General features: G+C 49.2%; 1 protein-coding gene across 2 annotated transcripts in view; it reads left to right on the forward strand.

The window, feature by feature from the left end:
- Pld3 (phospholipase D family member 3) overlaps positions 1-15,937 on the forward strand; it is a 27,961-nt gene that overhangs the window by 4,457 nt on the left and 7,567 nt on the right. Inside the window, exons 1-7 of one of the 2 annotated variants that reach the window (XM_008853995.3) lie at positions 11,484-11,592; positions 12,128-12,223; positions 12,348-12,422; positions 12,504-12,646; positions 13,023-13,206; positions 15,048-15,162; positions 15,245-15,372. In XM_008853995.3, coding sequence (XP_008852217.1) covers positions 12,197-12,223; positions 12,348-12,422; positions 12,504-12,646; positions 13,023-13,206; positions 15,048-15,162; positions 15,245-15,372 — 672 coding nt within the window. In that variant the 5' untranslated portion in view covers positions 11,484-11,592; positions 12,128-12,196. Of the gene's footprint in view, positions 1-11,483; positions 11,593-12,127; positions 12,224-12,347; positions 12,423-12,503; positions 12,647-13,022; positions 13,207-15,047; positions 15,163-15,244; positions 15,373-15,937 lie in introns of those variants that run through there. The other variant, XM_008853996.3, reaches the window with a different exon arrangement.

The raw sequence follows: 15,937 nt of genomic DNA on the forward strand, positions 1-15,937 counted from the left end.
AGGTTACAGGCGCCACACCCAGCTTTCATATGGTTGCTGGGGATCTGAACACATCCAGCGCTTTTACGTACTGACTTACCTCTTTAGCTCCGAGTTTTATGTTTTTTGAGATAAGGTCCCACTGTCCTAGAACTCACAGTCCTCCTGCCAGGCCTCCTGCCTGCTGGGATTACAGGCATGTGTCACAGCACCTTGCTTGTTATTTTATATTTTGTGTTGTTTCTAGAATGGGACTTATCACGGGATAAATTTAGTTGGATGAGTAGGTGAATGAACTGGGCACCTGGTCTGTGGTGCCACTCTTCTGCCCTGAGGTGCTGGAGACACAGGGGTGACTCAGACAGCCTGGCCCTGTCCTCATAGGGCTCACAGCTCCATAGGAGTAAGGGAGCCATCACCAGACAGTGACAGCCCAAAAGAGGTTGGGGCTAGGCTACAGAAAGCCCAGGTAGAGAGTTGGGGATGGGATACTGAGGCACAGAGGAAGAAGGGAAGGGCTATAGGAACCCTGAAGAGGTGCCTAAATTGGTTTGAGGATTCGGGGGGGCTTCCTGGAGGAGATGGTACAAGTACTGAAGGGACCTTCTGCATGGTGGGGAGGGCAAAATGGGGTGGGCAGGCAAAGCAGCTGTAAGTCCCATGATGACTGTATGGTCTCATTCAAGGAACTGAAAGATACTTGGGGTGACTGGGGTGTAAAGGGTGGTGAGTGAGTAAACCACTCTGGTTCCTAGGGAGAGACCAAGGCCCTGGGAATACAGCAAGGAGCTGGGGCTTGGCTCTGAGGACAAATGGGAGCTACAGAGAGTTTTTGGGCAGGAGAGGGACAAGCTAATTGGATGGGGATTAGAAGGTTGAGCGATGACTGGGGCCTGGGGGAGGTGCCTGGAGTGGGGAGCCAGATGGATATATATGGGGGTCTGTGACAAGTCCTCGGACTGAGGGAAGAGGTGATACCCAGGCTGAAGGCATTGAAGGAAGAGTAGAATGGTCAGACAACATTTCTTTGTTTTTTAAATTTTATTATTTTTATTTTAAGTGTATGCGTGTATTGCCTGCATGTAGGTAAGTGCACCCGTGTTGTGCAATGCCGGAGGAGGGTAGACGAGGCTGTCAGATCCCCTGGGACTGGAGTTACAGACAGTTGTTAGCTGCCACGTTTTGGGAGTTTTGTTGTTGTTTTCTTTATCAAGTCAGGGCCTCATATAGCCTAGGCTGTTCTCAAACTCACTGTGTAGCCAAAGAAGATCTTGAACTCCCGATCCTCCTGCCTCTACTTCCCAAGTTCTAGGATTACAGGCATGTGCCACTCCTCTTAGCTAAAATATTTTCCCCCTCTATTTCTTGAGACAGGATTTTGTATGGCCCAGGTTCACTTCAATCTTCTTGAACTCTTGATTCTCCTGCCTCTACCTCCTAAGTGCTAGGATTACAAGCATGTGCCACATGGATCAGCAGGACAACTGTCCTTGAAGCAGGCACCTGGATATCTATAATGTCAGGCAGGAACATCTTGTGTTCAAGGCAAGCCTGGGCTACACAGTGATATCTTGTCTAAAAATAAAAAGAAAGGACTCAGAGAGGTGGGTCAGCAGTTAAGAGCATTTGCTGCTCTTGCAGAAGATCCAGGTTTGGATCCCAGCACCCATACAAGAGCTAACAACCATTCTAATTCCAGTTTCAGGGGATCCAGTGCCAACTTCTGGCCTCCACTGGCATTGTACATGCATGGTGCACTTACATACATCCCAGCAAAACATGCATACACATAATACATACATACATACATACATACATACATACATACATACATAAAATAAATAATCAATCAATAAATAAAAGAACAGCCCACCTGTGGTGTTGCATGCCTTTAATCCCAGCATTTGGGAGGCAGAGGAAGGTGGACCTCTGTGAGATCAAGGCCAGCCTGAGGGCAACAGATCCTCCCCCGATATGTTTCCACTTGGGCCCCTGAGAAGCTTCCAGCTCTGACCTGGCTTTTTCCAGCTGGCTCCCACTCCAGGGTCTTCTCCCAATCTCCAACTGTCACTCAGCCTTCTAATCCTCCATCTACCTGAATTAGCTTATCCCTCTCTTGCTCAAAAACTCTCTGTGGCTTCCTCTTGTCCGCAGAACAAAGTCCCAGCTCCTTCCTGGAGTCCTGGGGCTTTGGTCTCCCCCAGTGACCAGAGTGACTTCCTTGTTCACCAAGTCTACATACTTCCAGATAAGCTTGGGTGACAGGGAGACCCTGTCTCAAAACAACAACAACAACAACAAAAATCAAAATGAAAAGTAAAGAGAAGCCCTGAGAAGGAACAGATTTAGGAGTGATGGTAAGGACAGCTGGAGACATGGGGGGGTGGGAAGGTGGTGGGGACACTGGAGGTCATAGAACCCCCAAAGCTGGAGTTCAGGGGGTGTAGGGAACTAGAGAGAAGACTTTAGACTCACAGAAGGAAACTGAAGCTGTAGGGATCTTGCCGGTGGGGGGGTGTCTATCCCGGGTAAGGTAACATGTTTAGAACCTGCTGACAGTGGGGAGCCCCAGCAGACGAGCAGGAGAGGCCCAGCTTCCATGACTCTCCACCTTATCATGTAAGATAGGGCCTCTCACTGAGCCTGGAGTTCACCTGTTGGCTGGATAGTTGGCCAGCAAGAGCTAGGAGGATCCCTTGTTTCTGTGCCTCACCCCCCAGTGCTAGGGTTACAGCCACACACCGTCATGCCTCGCTCTTATTGTAGGAGCTATGGCTCAAAACCTGGTCTTCATGCTTGGATGGCAGACACTTTATTGACTGCCCTGGGGCATTTCTCTTAATGACTTTTTGAGATCTCTTGCTTTAAGCAAAACCAGTTTGCATATCCAATGCTTTGTTCTGGATTTCTTCTTTTTTAAATTTTTTTTCAATTTATTTTTATTTTATGTATCTGCGTGTTTTTGCCTGCATGTATGTAAGTACACCACATCCATGCCATGCCTGAAGAGGCCAAAAGAGGGCATCAGATCCCTTGGAACTGGAGTTGGAGACAGTTGTTAGTCACCATGTGGGTGCTGGGAACTGAACCCAGGTCCTCTGCAAGAACACCAGTGCTCTTAACTGCTGAGCCATCTCTCCAGCATCCTTTATTTCCTTTTTAAATTTTTACTTATTTATTTTACATTTCTGTGTGTGTGTGTGTGTGTGTGTGTGTATGTGTGTAGAATGGCATATATGTGGAGGTCAGAGGATAACCTATAGGAGTTGGATCTCTCCTACCATGTGGGTCCCAGGAATCAAACTCAGGACATCAGGCTTGGCAGCAAGTCCCTTTATCCACTAAGCCTCTCACAAGCCCTTTTTTGTTTCTTTGAGACAGGGTCTCATTATGTAGTGCAATCTGCCCTCAATTCTCCATCTTCCTGCCTCAGAGTGCTTAGATTATAAGCATGCACCACTTCCACACCAGGATTTATTTTGGTTGAGGAAACAGATTCTCCAGTGTAGCTCAGGCCAGCCTCTAATTTGTGGCAAACCTCCTGCCTCAGCCCCTCAAAGTGCTGAAATTATAAACAGGAGTCTTTTTTTTTTTCTTTTGGTCTTTTTGAGACAGGGTCTCCCTGTAGCCCCAGCTGTCCTGGAACTCACTATGTAGACCAGGCTGGCCTTGAACTCAGAGATCCACCTGTCTCTGCCTCCCGAGTGCTGGGATTAAAGGCATGCACCACCATGCCTGGCTAAACATGAGTCTCACACCTGTAGTCCCAGCACTCGGGAGGCAGAGGCAGGCAGATCTCTGTGAGTTCAAGGCCAGCCTGGTCTACATAGTGAGTTCCAGGACAGCTGGGGCCACAGGGAGACCCTGTTTCAAAAAAAAAAAAAAGACCAAAAAATTATATAAAAAGAGTCTTTTGAAGATATTTTATTTATTTATTTTTATGTGTATAAGTGTATTGCCTGCATGTATGTAAGTGTACCTGTGTTGTGCAATGCCCAAGGAGGTCAGAAGAGAGCATCAAATTCCCCTGGAACTGGAGTGATGGACTGTTGTTAGCCACCATGTGGATGCTGGGAACCGAAACTGGGTCCTCTGTAAGAGCAGTCAATGCTCTTTTTTTTTTTTTCTTGGATGCGGTGGTACATCCTTTATTTATTTATTTATTTATTTATTTATTTATTTATTTATTCATTATCTTTTTGAGACAGGGTCTCCCTGTAGCCTCAGTTGGCCTGGAGCTTGCTATGTAGACCAGGCTGGCCACTCAGAGATCCACCTCCCTCTGCCTCCCGAGTGCTGGGATTAAATGCATGTGCCACCATGCCCAGCTTATTTATTTATTTTTATTTAATGTGTAGTATGAGTGTTATGACTGCATGTGTATGCAGTGCCTGTGGAGGTCAGAAGAGGGCATCAGAGCCTCTGGAACTAGAATTACAAATGGTTGTCAGCTGCCACGTGGGTGCTGGGATTTGAACCCTGGTCTTTTACAAGAGCAGTCAGTGCTCTTAACCACTGAGCCATCTCTCCCATGAGTCTTTTTAAAAATGTCATTGCCACACATGGTGGCACACGCCTTTAATCCCAGCACTTGGGAGGCAGAGGCAGGTGGATCTCTGTGAGTTCAAGGCCAGCCTGGTCTACATAGTGAGTTCCAGGACAGCTGGAGCTACAGGGAGACCCTGTCTCAAAAAGACCAAAAAAAAAAAAAATGTCATTATTGTGTGGTGTGCATGTATGTGTCTGTGCATGATGTATGTGTGGGTGTATATGCCAGGACACATGTGGAGGTCAGAGAACAACTTTGTGGAGTTGGTTCCCTCCTTCCACCTTTATGTGGGTTCCAGGGCTTGAACTCAGGTTGCCAGGCTTGCATGGAAAGTACCTTTAGTTGCTGAGCCATCTCCTCAGCCCATATTCTTTTATACTCTTAATTTTATTTATTATTAGTACATGTGGTGGTCAGAAGACAACTTTTTTGGAAGTTCTCTCCTTCCATCAGCGATTCCAGGGATTGAAGTCAGGTCATCAGGTTTGCTTGGAAGAGCCATTTTGCCTATCCTAGGCTGAGTCTTGATCCCTGTCAGACTTGCCCTGCTCTCTCAGCCCCTCACTCCCAGGCTGACCTACCATCATTTGCACCCAACCCACCCCACCTGCCCCAGGCTTAGAGTGGAAGCTAGTTATTATGGTGTATGAAAAATGCGCCATAGAATAAGGGTGAGGCTTAGTTGGTAGAGTGCATGCCTAGCCCTCAGGAAGCGGTGTTCCACTCCCATCAAATAAACAGAGCCTGGCAGTTGTGCCTGTAATCCCAGCACCAGGAGATGGAGGCAGGAGGATAGGAGGATAGGAGGATAGGGAGTTGTTCCAAGTTTCCTTAGCTGTGTAACAAAGTTCAAGGCCAGCCTGGTCTGTAGGAGACCCTACCTCAAATAAATAAGTAAATAAATAAAACTAGGCATGGTTGCACATACCTTTGGCTTGGGGGGCGGGGGGCGGCACGGGACACAGACAGAGATAGATAGGTAGATTTCTGTGAGCTTGAGGCCAGCCAGGCTACACAATGAGACTCTGTCTCAAAAAAGCAAAACAAAACAAAACATCTCAGAAAGTCTTTCCTCAAAGTTTTCCATTCCTCTACTTCTGCTCGCAGTAAGCATCCTGGGTAATCCCAGTGTCCTCAGCACTTCAGTACCAGGACAGAGAAATGAATCAGATGCATACATTAGCTTTTTAAGTGACACATCAGATCTATTTTCTGCAGTAAAAGTATGTGGGAGGCCTAGTGTAGGGGCGCGGGCCTGTAATCCCTGCACTCAGGAAGCTGAGGCGGGAGGAGGACTGTGAGTTTGAGGCCAGCCTAGGACTGGCGCATGAGGCTACAGGAATAGCTCAGTGGTTAAGAGCACTGGCTGCTCTTGCAGAGGACCTGGATTCAGTTCCCATGGTGGCTAACAATCATCTTTAACCATCCAGGGGATCTGATGCTCTCTTCTGGCGTCTGTGGGCATTGCTTACACAGTTGTTTTGACATACATGTAAGCAAAACATCCATACACATGAAATACAAAACAACACCACCAACAAAAACAAGTAAAGTGTGTGGGTACACATTTATAATCCCTGCTGTCTGGAAGCAGAGGTAAAAGGATCAAAGCCAGTCTGCTCATGATGGGCCACATCTTTAATCTGGGCTTGGGGTAGAGGTGAGGGCAGATGCAGTCAGATCTCTGTGAGTTTGAGGTCAGCCTGATCTGCACAGCAAGTTCCAGACCAAGTAGCTGGATGAAAGAGAGGGAGTGTGTGTGAACAGGAGAGAACCAGAGCCAGAGTGAGAGAGAGAGAGAGAGAGAGAGAGAGAGAGAGAGAGAGAGAGAGAGAGAGAGAGAGAGAGAGAGAGAGAGAGAGAAAGAGAGAACACACCAGAGCCAGAGAGATGCAGAGGCAGGTGGATTCCTGAGTGTGAGGCCAGCCTGATCTACGTGAATTCTAGGCCAGCTAAAGCTACGTAGTGAGACCTTGTCTTTAAAAAAAAAAATGCCAGGCAGGGGTTGGAGTGATGGCTCAGCAGTTAAGAATACTGGCTGCTCTTGCAGAGGACCTGGGTTCAAATCCTAGCACCCATATGGTGGCTAACAACTATCTGTAACTCCAGGAGATCTGACACCCTCTTCTGACCTCAGTGGGTATTGCACAACATTGGTGCACTTACATGCATGCAGGCAATATGCTTATACACATAAAATAATAAAAAATGATAAAAAATAAAATATAGAAGAAGAATGAGGGGCTGGAGAGATGGCTCAGTGATTAAGAGTTCAGTTTCCAGCACCCACATGGTGGCTAACAACCATTCGTTAAGTCCAGTTCCAGGGGATCTGAGATCTTCTGGCCTGCAAGGGCATGACACAGTGCACTTACATACATGCAGGCAATACACTCATATATATATATGTATATATATATATATATATATAGCCAGGTATGGTGGCGCATGCCTTTAATCCCAGCACTCAAGAGGCAGAGGCAGGCGGATCTCTGTGAGTTCAAGGCCAGCCTGGTCTACACAGTGAGTTCCAGGACAGCTGGGGCTACAGGGAGACCCTGTCTCAAAAAGACCAACAAAATATATATATATATATATATATATTTGAAAAGAGAATGAATGTGGGACTCACCGAAAGCAGCCTTTTCCCCATGTTTCCCTGTCTTGAGCTCATCTTATAACATTCAGACACCCCCTCACCCCAGGTATAAAATAACCCCACCTTTGAAAACCAGACCCAATGAATAGAGAGAAGCTAAGCCCCATACCTGAGGCCACTCAACAAGAAAGTGGCAGTGGTGGGATTTGAACTCTGAACCATCCTATCCAACGCACTGCTGATGACAGCAGAGAGCAAGTCTCCTAGTGCCATCCTAACCTGTTTAGGGAGCCATCACCCAGCATGTGTCTCAAAAGCCCCACCAGTTTTACTTCCTCCTTGTTTGTGGGCTGCGGTGTTATACCCCAACATAGGCAGGAGCACTGGCCAAGGGAAGTGGGAGATACTCTGTGGCTGGAAGGAGGTGCACTTCCTGGCCAAGGTGTACCCCACATCTCCAAGGAAGCAGAAGGGGAGGATCAGCTGGGTTGGTTGTGCTGGAGACTGATGAGGGTCCTGAGGTCTTGGGAATATGGGCACCAAGGTGATTTGGGCTAAGGAGGAATGCCATCCCCTAATCTGCCCACTTCACTGTACCCTGTCATGAGGCCCCTAGGATCTGATGGGAGGGGATCAGCTTCCTGTTGTAGCTGAAGTCACAAGTCTCTAGAGGCTTAGATGAGAGGAAAGGGGCATTCCATATAGGATCTGAGAGCCTTGTTACAATGTAATTTCCATATAAATTATGAGCATTTGTGTTGGTGAGATGGGTCAGTGGGTAAAGGTACTTGCTGGCAAGCCTAATGGCTTGTGTTCAATCCCTAGAACCGACATAATGAGCGGAAAGAACCAACTCCCACAGTGTTGTCCTCTGACCTCCACATGCCCAGAGAGGAACACACACACACACACACACACACACACACACACACACACACATCTAAAGTGAAATGAAATTTTAAAAAAAATTTTATTATTTTTAATTATTTTTATTTTATATGTATGAGTGTATTGCCTGCATATATGTGAGTGTACCTGTGTCATGCAATGCCGTGGAGGTCAGAAGAGGGCTTTAGATTCCTCTGGAACTGGACTTAAGGATGGTTCGTAGCCGCCATGTGGGTGCTGGGAATTGAACCTGGATCCTCTGCAAGAACAGTCAGTGTTCTTAACCACTGAGCCATCTCTCCAGCCCCTAAAGTGAAATAAAAAATTTTAAAAAAGAAGCTGGGCGTGGCAGCTCACACCTTTAATTCCAGCACTCAGGAGACAGAGGCAGGTAGATCTCTGTGAGTTCAAGGCCAACCTGGTCTACATAGTGAGTTCCAAGTCAGCAGGGGCTGTAGGGAGACCCTGTCCCCCCCAAATATTTTAAAGAAGTTATGGAGCTGGAGCGATGGCTCTGTGGTTAAGAACACTTGCTGTTCTTCCAGAGGACCCAGGTTTGGTTCCCAGCACCAATGTGGCAGATAACAACCATCCATAACTCCAGTTCCAGGGGATCCAATGCCCTCTTCTGGCCTCTGCATCACTGCAGTGCATGTGATGCACTTAAATACATGCAGGCAAAACTCATATAAAATAGAAATAGTGAAAAATATTTTAAAAGAAATTATGAGCAGAGGCCCCTAGGATCTGATGGGAGCCAGGTGTGCTGACACATGCCTTTATATGCACTCAGGAGGCAGAGGTAGGTAGATCTCTGAGTTCCCAGCTAGCCCGGGCTACATAGTGAGGTCCTATCTGGAAAAAAATTTTTGTTTATGTGTATGTGGGCTATAAAGGGACATCAGATCTCCTGGAGTGAGAGTTACAGGCAGTTGTGAGTTGCCCAACATGGGTGCTGGGATCCAAACTTAGGTCCTCTACAAGAGGTGGTGGCGGCAGGGGAGGGGGAGACGAGGTCTCTAACTCAGGCTGGCCTCAAACTCACTATGTAGCTAAGGGTGACCTTGAACTTCTAATCCTCAAGCCTCTACCTCCCAAGTACTAGAATTACAGGAGTGTGCCACCAAGCCCAGCTCTAGATCCTAAATTGAATTATTGCATCTGGGTTTTCCAAATAAGGTCACATATACAAGTTTCATGTCAACATGCCCTCTTTGAGATCACTTTTCATAACCTAAGGTCACATTCTTACTCTGCTGGGAAGGCACTTGCAATCCTGTTTTACTTCTGACAGTGCAGGGCCTGGCCTCAGGACTCAGCTCCCTCCTCGGACACTCCACTCTGTCCTGCTCTTCTTCCCATTCACCCCAAGCAAACTCCTGCCACAGGGCCTTTGAACTGGTGCTTCTCCAAAGGTCCTATAGTTTCTCCCCATCCTCAATATCTCTTCCTTGAGCCCTTGCCTGACTGATTTTATTTATTTTATTTATTTATTTATTTATTTATTTATTTATTTATTTATAGACAGGATCTAGCTATGTAGCCCTGGCTGTCCTGGAACTCTCTATGTAGACCAGGCTGGCCTCAAACCCAGAGAGATCTGTCTGCTTATGTCTTCTAAGCACTGAGATTAAAGGCATGGGTTGGCACACCTGGCTTACCAGACCTGTTTTACAGATAGAGAAACTGAGGCACAGAGGCAGTATCACTTCCCCAAGGTCAGTCACACAGTCTAAAGTTGGGTATCTGTCGTCAGCACCTACTCTGAAATACCTTACCAACTGAATCCCATCCAAAACATCTGGTACTTTTTTTTTTTTTTTATCTTTTTGAGACAGGGTCTTTGGTAGCTAGGCTACCCTGGAACTTATACCCTTGAACTCCTGCTGTCACCTCCCAAGTGCTGGGATTACAGACATGTGCTGCCATTCCCAGCTTCCAGTTTCATCTTCAAATAAAACATTTTTCACCAAAGCCTTCAGAAATGCTGAAAGTCAAAACACACTCCCCACCCCCAACCCTCTAGTCCACCCACCCCAAGGCTGTTATCTGCTTCAGATGAGTTCTCAGCTTTAGGTAACTGGGCACTTACTTGCTCTTGCTTGCTAGATCCTTGGGTTTTTGTGTGTTTTTCCTTTTCTGAGACAGGCTCTCACTCTGCAGCCCAGACTGGCTTGAACCTCTTATAGACCCTCCTGCCTCAACCTCACTTGTTTTACACGAAGTGGGTCCTGGTGGCTTATGGCTATCATCCCAGCATTTAGGAGACTGAGAGACAGGAAGATTGCCAAAAGTTCAAGGCCAGCCTGGGTTGCACAGTGACTTACAGACCAACATGGTTCACAGTGTATGAGACCCTGTGGCAAAGCGTCACCAGCTCCCCAAATTAATCACAACAGGAAGGGAGGCAGGGGGTGCAGCCCAATGGTAGAGTGTTTGCCTGGTATGTACAAAGCCCCGAGTTTGAACCTCAGCAAGACACACAGACCAAGAGACCCATCCCCATCTTTCAAGACAACCACCTCACATGCTCAATAGTATTCACACATTTGTTGACTTCCTCTGTGTGTTGGGGGTGGTTAAGGGGAGAGAAGTGAGGAGTCACCTGTTTTTGCTGTAGTTTTAAATCATACATGGGTCTGCCTAGGCAGTATGAAACCCTGTCTCAAACACCCTAAATAAATAAGAATTAAAAAATTTTAAATCCCCCCTCAATAAAAAAGGGGCCAGACCTCACGGCCTATGCCTTTAATCCTCGCACTCAGGAGGCAGATGGGAATGAATCTCTGTGTTTACCGGCCAACCTGATCTATACTTAGCAAGTTCAGGCCAGCCAGGACTACATAGTGAGATCCTGTGTTATATATATGTACTGTTTGAGAGATAGATTTGTGGAAGCTTGGCTCTCAGAATTTTTTTTTTTTTATTTTGATATCCGTAAAAATATCCACTGGCTTGAAAGAAATACTGTTGTTCAGACCCCAGCAACTCCGTCGTCTCCAGCCCCATCCCCCACCCTTCTCCTTCCATCCCTTGACGTGGGCTCCCTTATGCTGAGCTTGCCGCGCTGTCGGTTGCATTATTCAACCTTGATCTCCCCATTTTATTTTATGAGCGTCTCATGATTAATTTTATGTATGTATTTCTTCTCGACTAGGCAACGCGTGCCCATGGAACACATTCACAAGGCTAATAGATCAGAAAAGGGGTGGGGGTTCCTTTTTCTCTGTGGCTGAGCCCATCTCCCCCACCCCCCTCCCCGCAGCCGTGTGCTTCCCCCAGGCGGAGAGCATGCTGCCTAGGGCCCCCCTAGCCTCTGCGGCGAGGAAGGGGGGAGGCAAGGCACGCACTGCGCAGACTCCCGGCTGCAGTGGGCGAGCCCTGAGGAGGGCCCGCCCCCTCCCTCCTCCAGCCCTTGCTCGGCTTGTTAGGGGGGGGAGGCAAGGCACGCACTGCGCAGACTCCCCGCTGCAGTGGGCGAGTCCTGAGGAGGGCCCGCCCCCTCCCTCCTCCAGCCCTTGCTCGGCTTGTTAGGGCAGGAGCTGGGCTGGCGGAGGTAACCGCGGGCGGCAGCGAAGTAAGGCTGGGGTCCCTTGTGGGGAGGGGGCTCGGAGCTGGGCTGCAGGGGGACCTGGAGGCCGCGATGGTCCTGGGCTGCGAGCCTTAGGGATCTAGTCTCGAGGGTACTTGGGGGTGGACGCGCCACCTGGAGCATGCTCCCGAGTCCCCCCTAGAATGAGAACAGGGCGCAGAGACTCGGGGCTCCTCTGACTCTCATCTAGGGCTGGTCTAGATTAGAGCTCAGGAGAGGATAAAGAGGGGGTACTGATGGGGAGCAACGTGGGTACTAAATGACAAGTAATTGCTTTGAAAGAGGGGTAGAGTGATGCAGAGCCTCGAAAAAGCTGAGGCATTAGATCTTGAGGGATTTCGACATCCCTGCTGACCAGCCATCAGCTTCCTCTTTTTGGGTGGTGGGAATGGGGCCAAGCGCCCCCGTGATCATGGGCAATGAGGTTTTAGTGGCTCTCATAAGCCTAAAACAGAGCCACTTCCTGCGATGCCCCTCAAAAGCCAAGAACCCCATACAGTGCCTGCTTTTGTTCCCCCAGTTTCCAGACCCTGACACACCCACCTTCCTTCCCGCCTCGGTTCTGAGCATCCCCCAGCTGCCAGGCAAGATGAAACCTAAACTGATGTACCAGGAGGTAGGTGGATGGGGGACCAAATGAGGAGGGGCTGGGTGCACCGAAGGGAAGGGGATCCACCAAACTGCCCTGTTGCCTCCCCTGCCTCATCATCCCCACCCCCACCCCCACCCCCGTCCCTCAGCTGAAGGTCCCTGTTGAGGAGCCTGCAGGAGAACTGCCCATGAATGAAATTGAGGCTTGGAAAGCAGCAGAGAAGGTAGGAGTGAGCTTCTCCCCTTGATCTTCCTCAGACTCTTGCCCACCTTGCATAGTCTGACAGCCTCCTCTCTCCCTATAGAAAGCCCGCTGGGTCCTTCTAGTCCTTATCCTGGCAGTGGTGGGTTTTGGTGCCCTGATGACTCAGCTGTTTCTATGGGAATACGGAGACTTGCATCTCTTTGGACCCAACCAGCGCCCAGCCCCCTGCTATGACCCCTGCGAGTAAGTGGGAAGGGAACCTGGGTGGTGGGAGAGGGGCCCTGCTAGCCCAGGGACACTTAAGCATGCACAGAGCAGGGCCCGTGCTTAGCCGCACCCAGTGACGTGATGAGGGGGTTGTGGATACCCAAGTTCATGCCTACTCTCCTCCCCGCACTTGCTGTTTCCATGGCAGCCACAGCGTCATCATCCTTTATGCAGGTATGTGAACAAATAGACACAGTATCTCCCATCCACATCTGTGGCAACACACATACCCCTTCCTCCCACACCTCTAGACGGACCGGTGAGACAAACCCTATGGGCCAACAGAGCCTTCCTGTCCCAGCATGCCATTTCTGGCCCTCTGTGGCTGACAGATGTCCCCTATACCCCCCAGAGCAGTGCTGGTGGAGAGCATTCCTGAAGGTCTGGAGTTCCCCAATGCTACCGCGAGCAACCCCTCCACTAGCCAGGCCTGGCTGGGCCTGCTCGCTGGTGCTCGAAGCAGCCTGGACATTGCCTCCTTCTACTGGACCCTCACCAACAATGACACCCACACACAGGAGCCCTCTGCTCAGCAGGTACCTGGCAGCCTGGCCACTGGCTGGGGGTGGGGGTGTGGTGATATGGAGTGGAGGAGTTTCCCCCTGCAGCCCTGGAGACAGGTGGGTGTGTCTCCCATGGTGGACCGACACAGGTGTTTGGGAGCAGCTGTCTTCACACAGCCTTGTGAACTCAGAGAGCAGTTTTGTTTTGTTTTTTGTCAAGATCATCTGGAGGCCTCTCTGAATGTCAGGGAGCAGGTTTGGTTACGAGGGATTAGGCTGGCAGTTTGTTACCATGAGCCCTTAACACAAATAGAAGAGAAGAACAAGTTACAGCCCAGCCGAACCAGGCTCCCACCTCTCCAACTGTGTGACCGTAGGCAGGTTACCTTCCCTTTCAGGCTTCAACCACCTTATCTGTAACAGGCAGATAACATACAGAACCTGTTTGTTATTCAGGGCTCAGGTAAGGATGGAGTGGGTTCATCTGTACAAATTTAGCTCAGTGCCTGCATGGAATAAGCCCTTTCTAAGTGTTTGCTTGCTAAGATATATTTTTAAGGGGCTGGAGAGATGGCTCAACAGTTAAGAACACTGACTTTCAGAAGACCCGGGTTCGAATCCCAGCACCCACATGGCAGCTAACAACTGTCCGTGACTCCACTTCAGGGGATCTGACAGCCTCTTTTGTCCTCCGCTGGCATTGCAGGACATGGGTGCACATACCTACATGCAGGCAATACGTACATACACATAAGATAAAAATAATAAAATTTTAAAAAACACCCATAAATTTTAAAAAGTGGGGCTGGAGAGATGGTTCAGTGGTTTAAGAACACTGATTGCTCTTGCAGAGGACCGGGGTTAGACTGAATTACATAGCAAGGCCTGTTCACAAACAACATAGACACACACACACACACACACACACACAGAAGCAAGCCATACAAGCTCCCAGGCACTCATCAAAGCACAGATGCCAGCCATGTCTTGTGGTACAGAACTATAATACCAGCTACTCAGATGCAGAAGCAGGAGAATCTCAAGTTCAAGACCTGCCGCTGCTTTATATATATCACGTTCGTGGTCAGCCTGGGCAACTTAAGGAGACTCTCTTAAACTAAAATGAAAAAAGGGGTTTGTTATATGGCTTAGCAGGTAAAAGCACTTGCCATACAAGCCTCATGACACAAACTGAGTTCAGTCTCTGAAACCCACTACGGAAGGAGAGAACTGACTCCTGAAGATTGTTCTCTGACCTCCAAATGTGTGCCTCACTCACACACGCTGTACATATGCATACACAATGATAATAATATTTTTAAAAGGCGGAGGGGTGGCTGAGGATATAGCCCTGATATAAAGCCTATTCCTATTTATCTTATTAATTTTTTTAGATAGGGTCTCCCTGTAGCCCCAGCTGGCCTGGAACTTACTATGTAGACCAGGCTGGTCTTGAACTCACAGAGATCCCCTCACTTCTGCCTCCTGAGTGCTGGGACTAAAGGCATGTGCCCAGCTAGCCTATTCATTCTTTTTTTAAAATATTTTATTTATTATTTTTATTTTATGTATACGAATGTTTTGCCTGCATGTATGTGAGCGCACCCGTGTCATGCACTGCCACGGAGGTCAGAAGAGGGCTTCGGATTCCCCTGGAACTGGAGTTAAGTATGGTTCGTAGCCACCATGTGGGTGTTGGGAATCGAACCCGGGTTCTCTGCAAGAGCAGTCAGTGCTTTTAACTGCTGAGCCATCTCTCGAGCCCCCCTGCCTATTCATTCTTAATCACATCTCAAAAGATCCACAGATGAATGCCTGTGGGGGAGGTGTTGGAGCACTGGCTGGTCTAGCCCCTCAGCAACTGTCCCCCTCAGGGTGAAGAGGTCCTCCGACAGCTCCAGGCCCTGGCACCTCGAGGCGTGAAGGTTCGAGTTGCTGTGAGCAAGCCCAACGGACCCCTGGCAGATCTGCAGGCTCTGCTGCAGAGTGGTGAGCTGCGGACAGCTCAGTGGGGGTAGCGGGCCTGGAGCTACCCAGGCTGGCCCCTGACTGCTGCCCCTGTTGGTCACAGGTGCCCAGGTCCGTATGGTGGATATGCAGAAGCTGACTCATGGTGTCCTGCACACCAAGTTCTGGGTGGTGGACCAGACCCACTTCTACCTAGGCAGTGCCAACATGGACTGGCGCTCCCTGACCCAGGTTTGCCTGTACCCTGCCCACCTTCCTTGCCCGGCCACTTCTGGCACCTTCCTTGCCAGGCCTCTTTCCTGGCCTCCCTATATACCCAGAAGTTTAGCCCTTAGCTGCCTTCCCTGTGCTACAGTCTAGGGTTCCCTCCAAGCCTCAATGGCCGCTGCCAGGACACAGAACACTCACTGCCTTGTTCACTTACTTGGCCTTCATTGTACACTTCCTGTGTATGTATTGGAAGCCCAGCTCTGACCTGGGGGATTCTGGGAATATGAGGATAGCAGGTGGGTTTCCTGAACTTGGAGTTCAGTGTGGAGCCTGGCCTGTCACTAGACAGTGACAATACAGAGAACTCAGGACAGGATGGGGAAGAAACAGGTAGAGGGTTGGGGTGAGATGGGGGTACAAGGAGGATGGTCCAGGATAGGATGGCAAAGCACAGGCAGAGGATCTGCGATGAGATGAAGAGGTACAAGCAGAGGATCCAAGGGGGATGGGGGTGCAGGCAGAGGCTCCGAGGGGGTGGGGGTGCAGGCAGAGGCTCCGAGGGGGTGGGGGTGCAGGCAGAGGATCC

This window comes from Nannospalax galili, unplaced genomic scaffold, assembly GCF_000622305.1.
Source record: "Nannospalax galili isolate Female #2095 unplaced genomic scaffold, S.galili_v1.0 scaffold886, whole genome shotgun sequence".
NCBI classification, from domain to species: Eukaryota; Metazoa; Chordata; class Mammalia; order Rodentia; family Spalacidae; genus Nannospalax; species Nannospalax galili.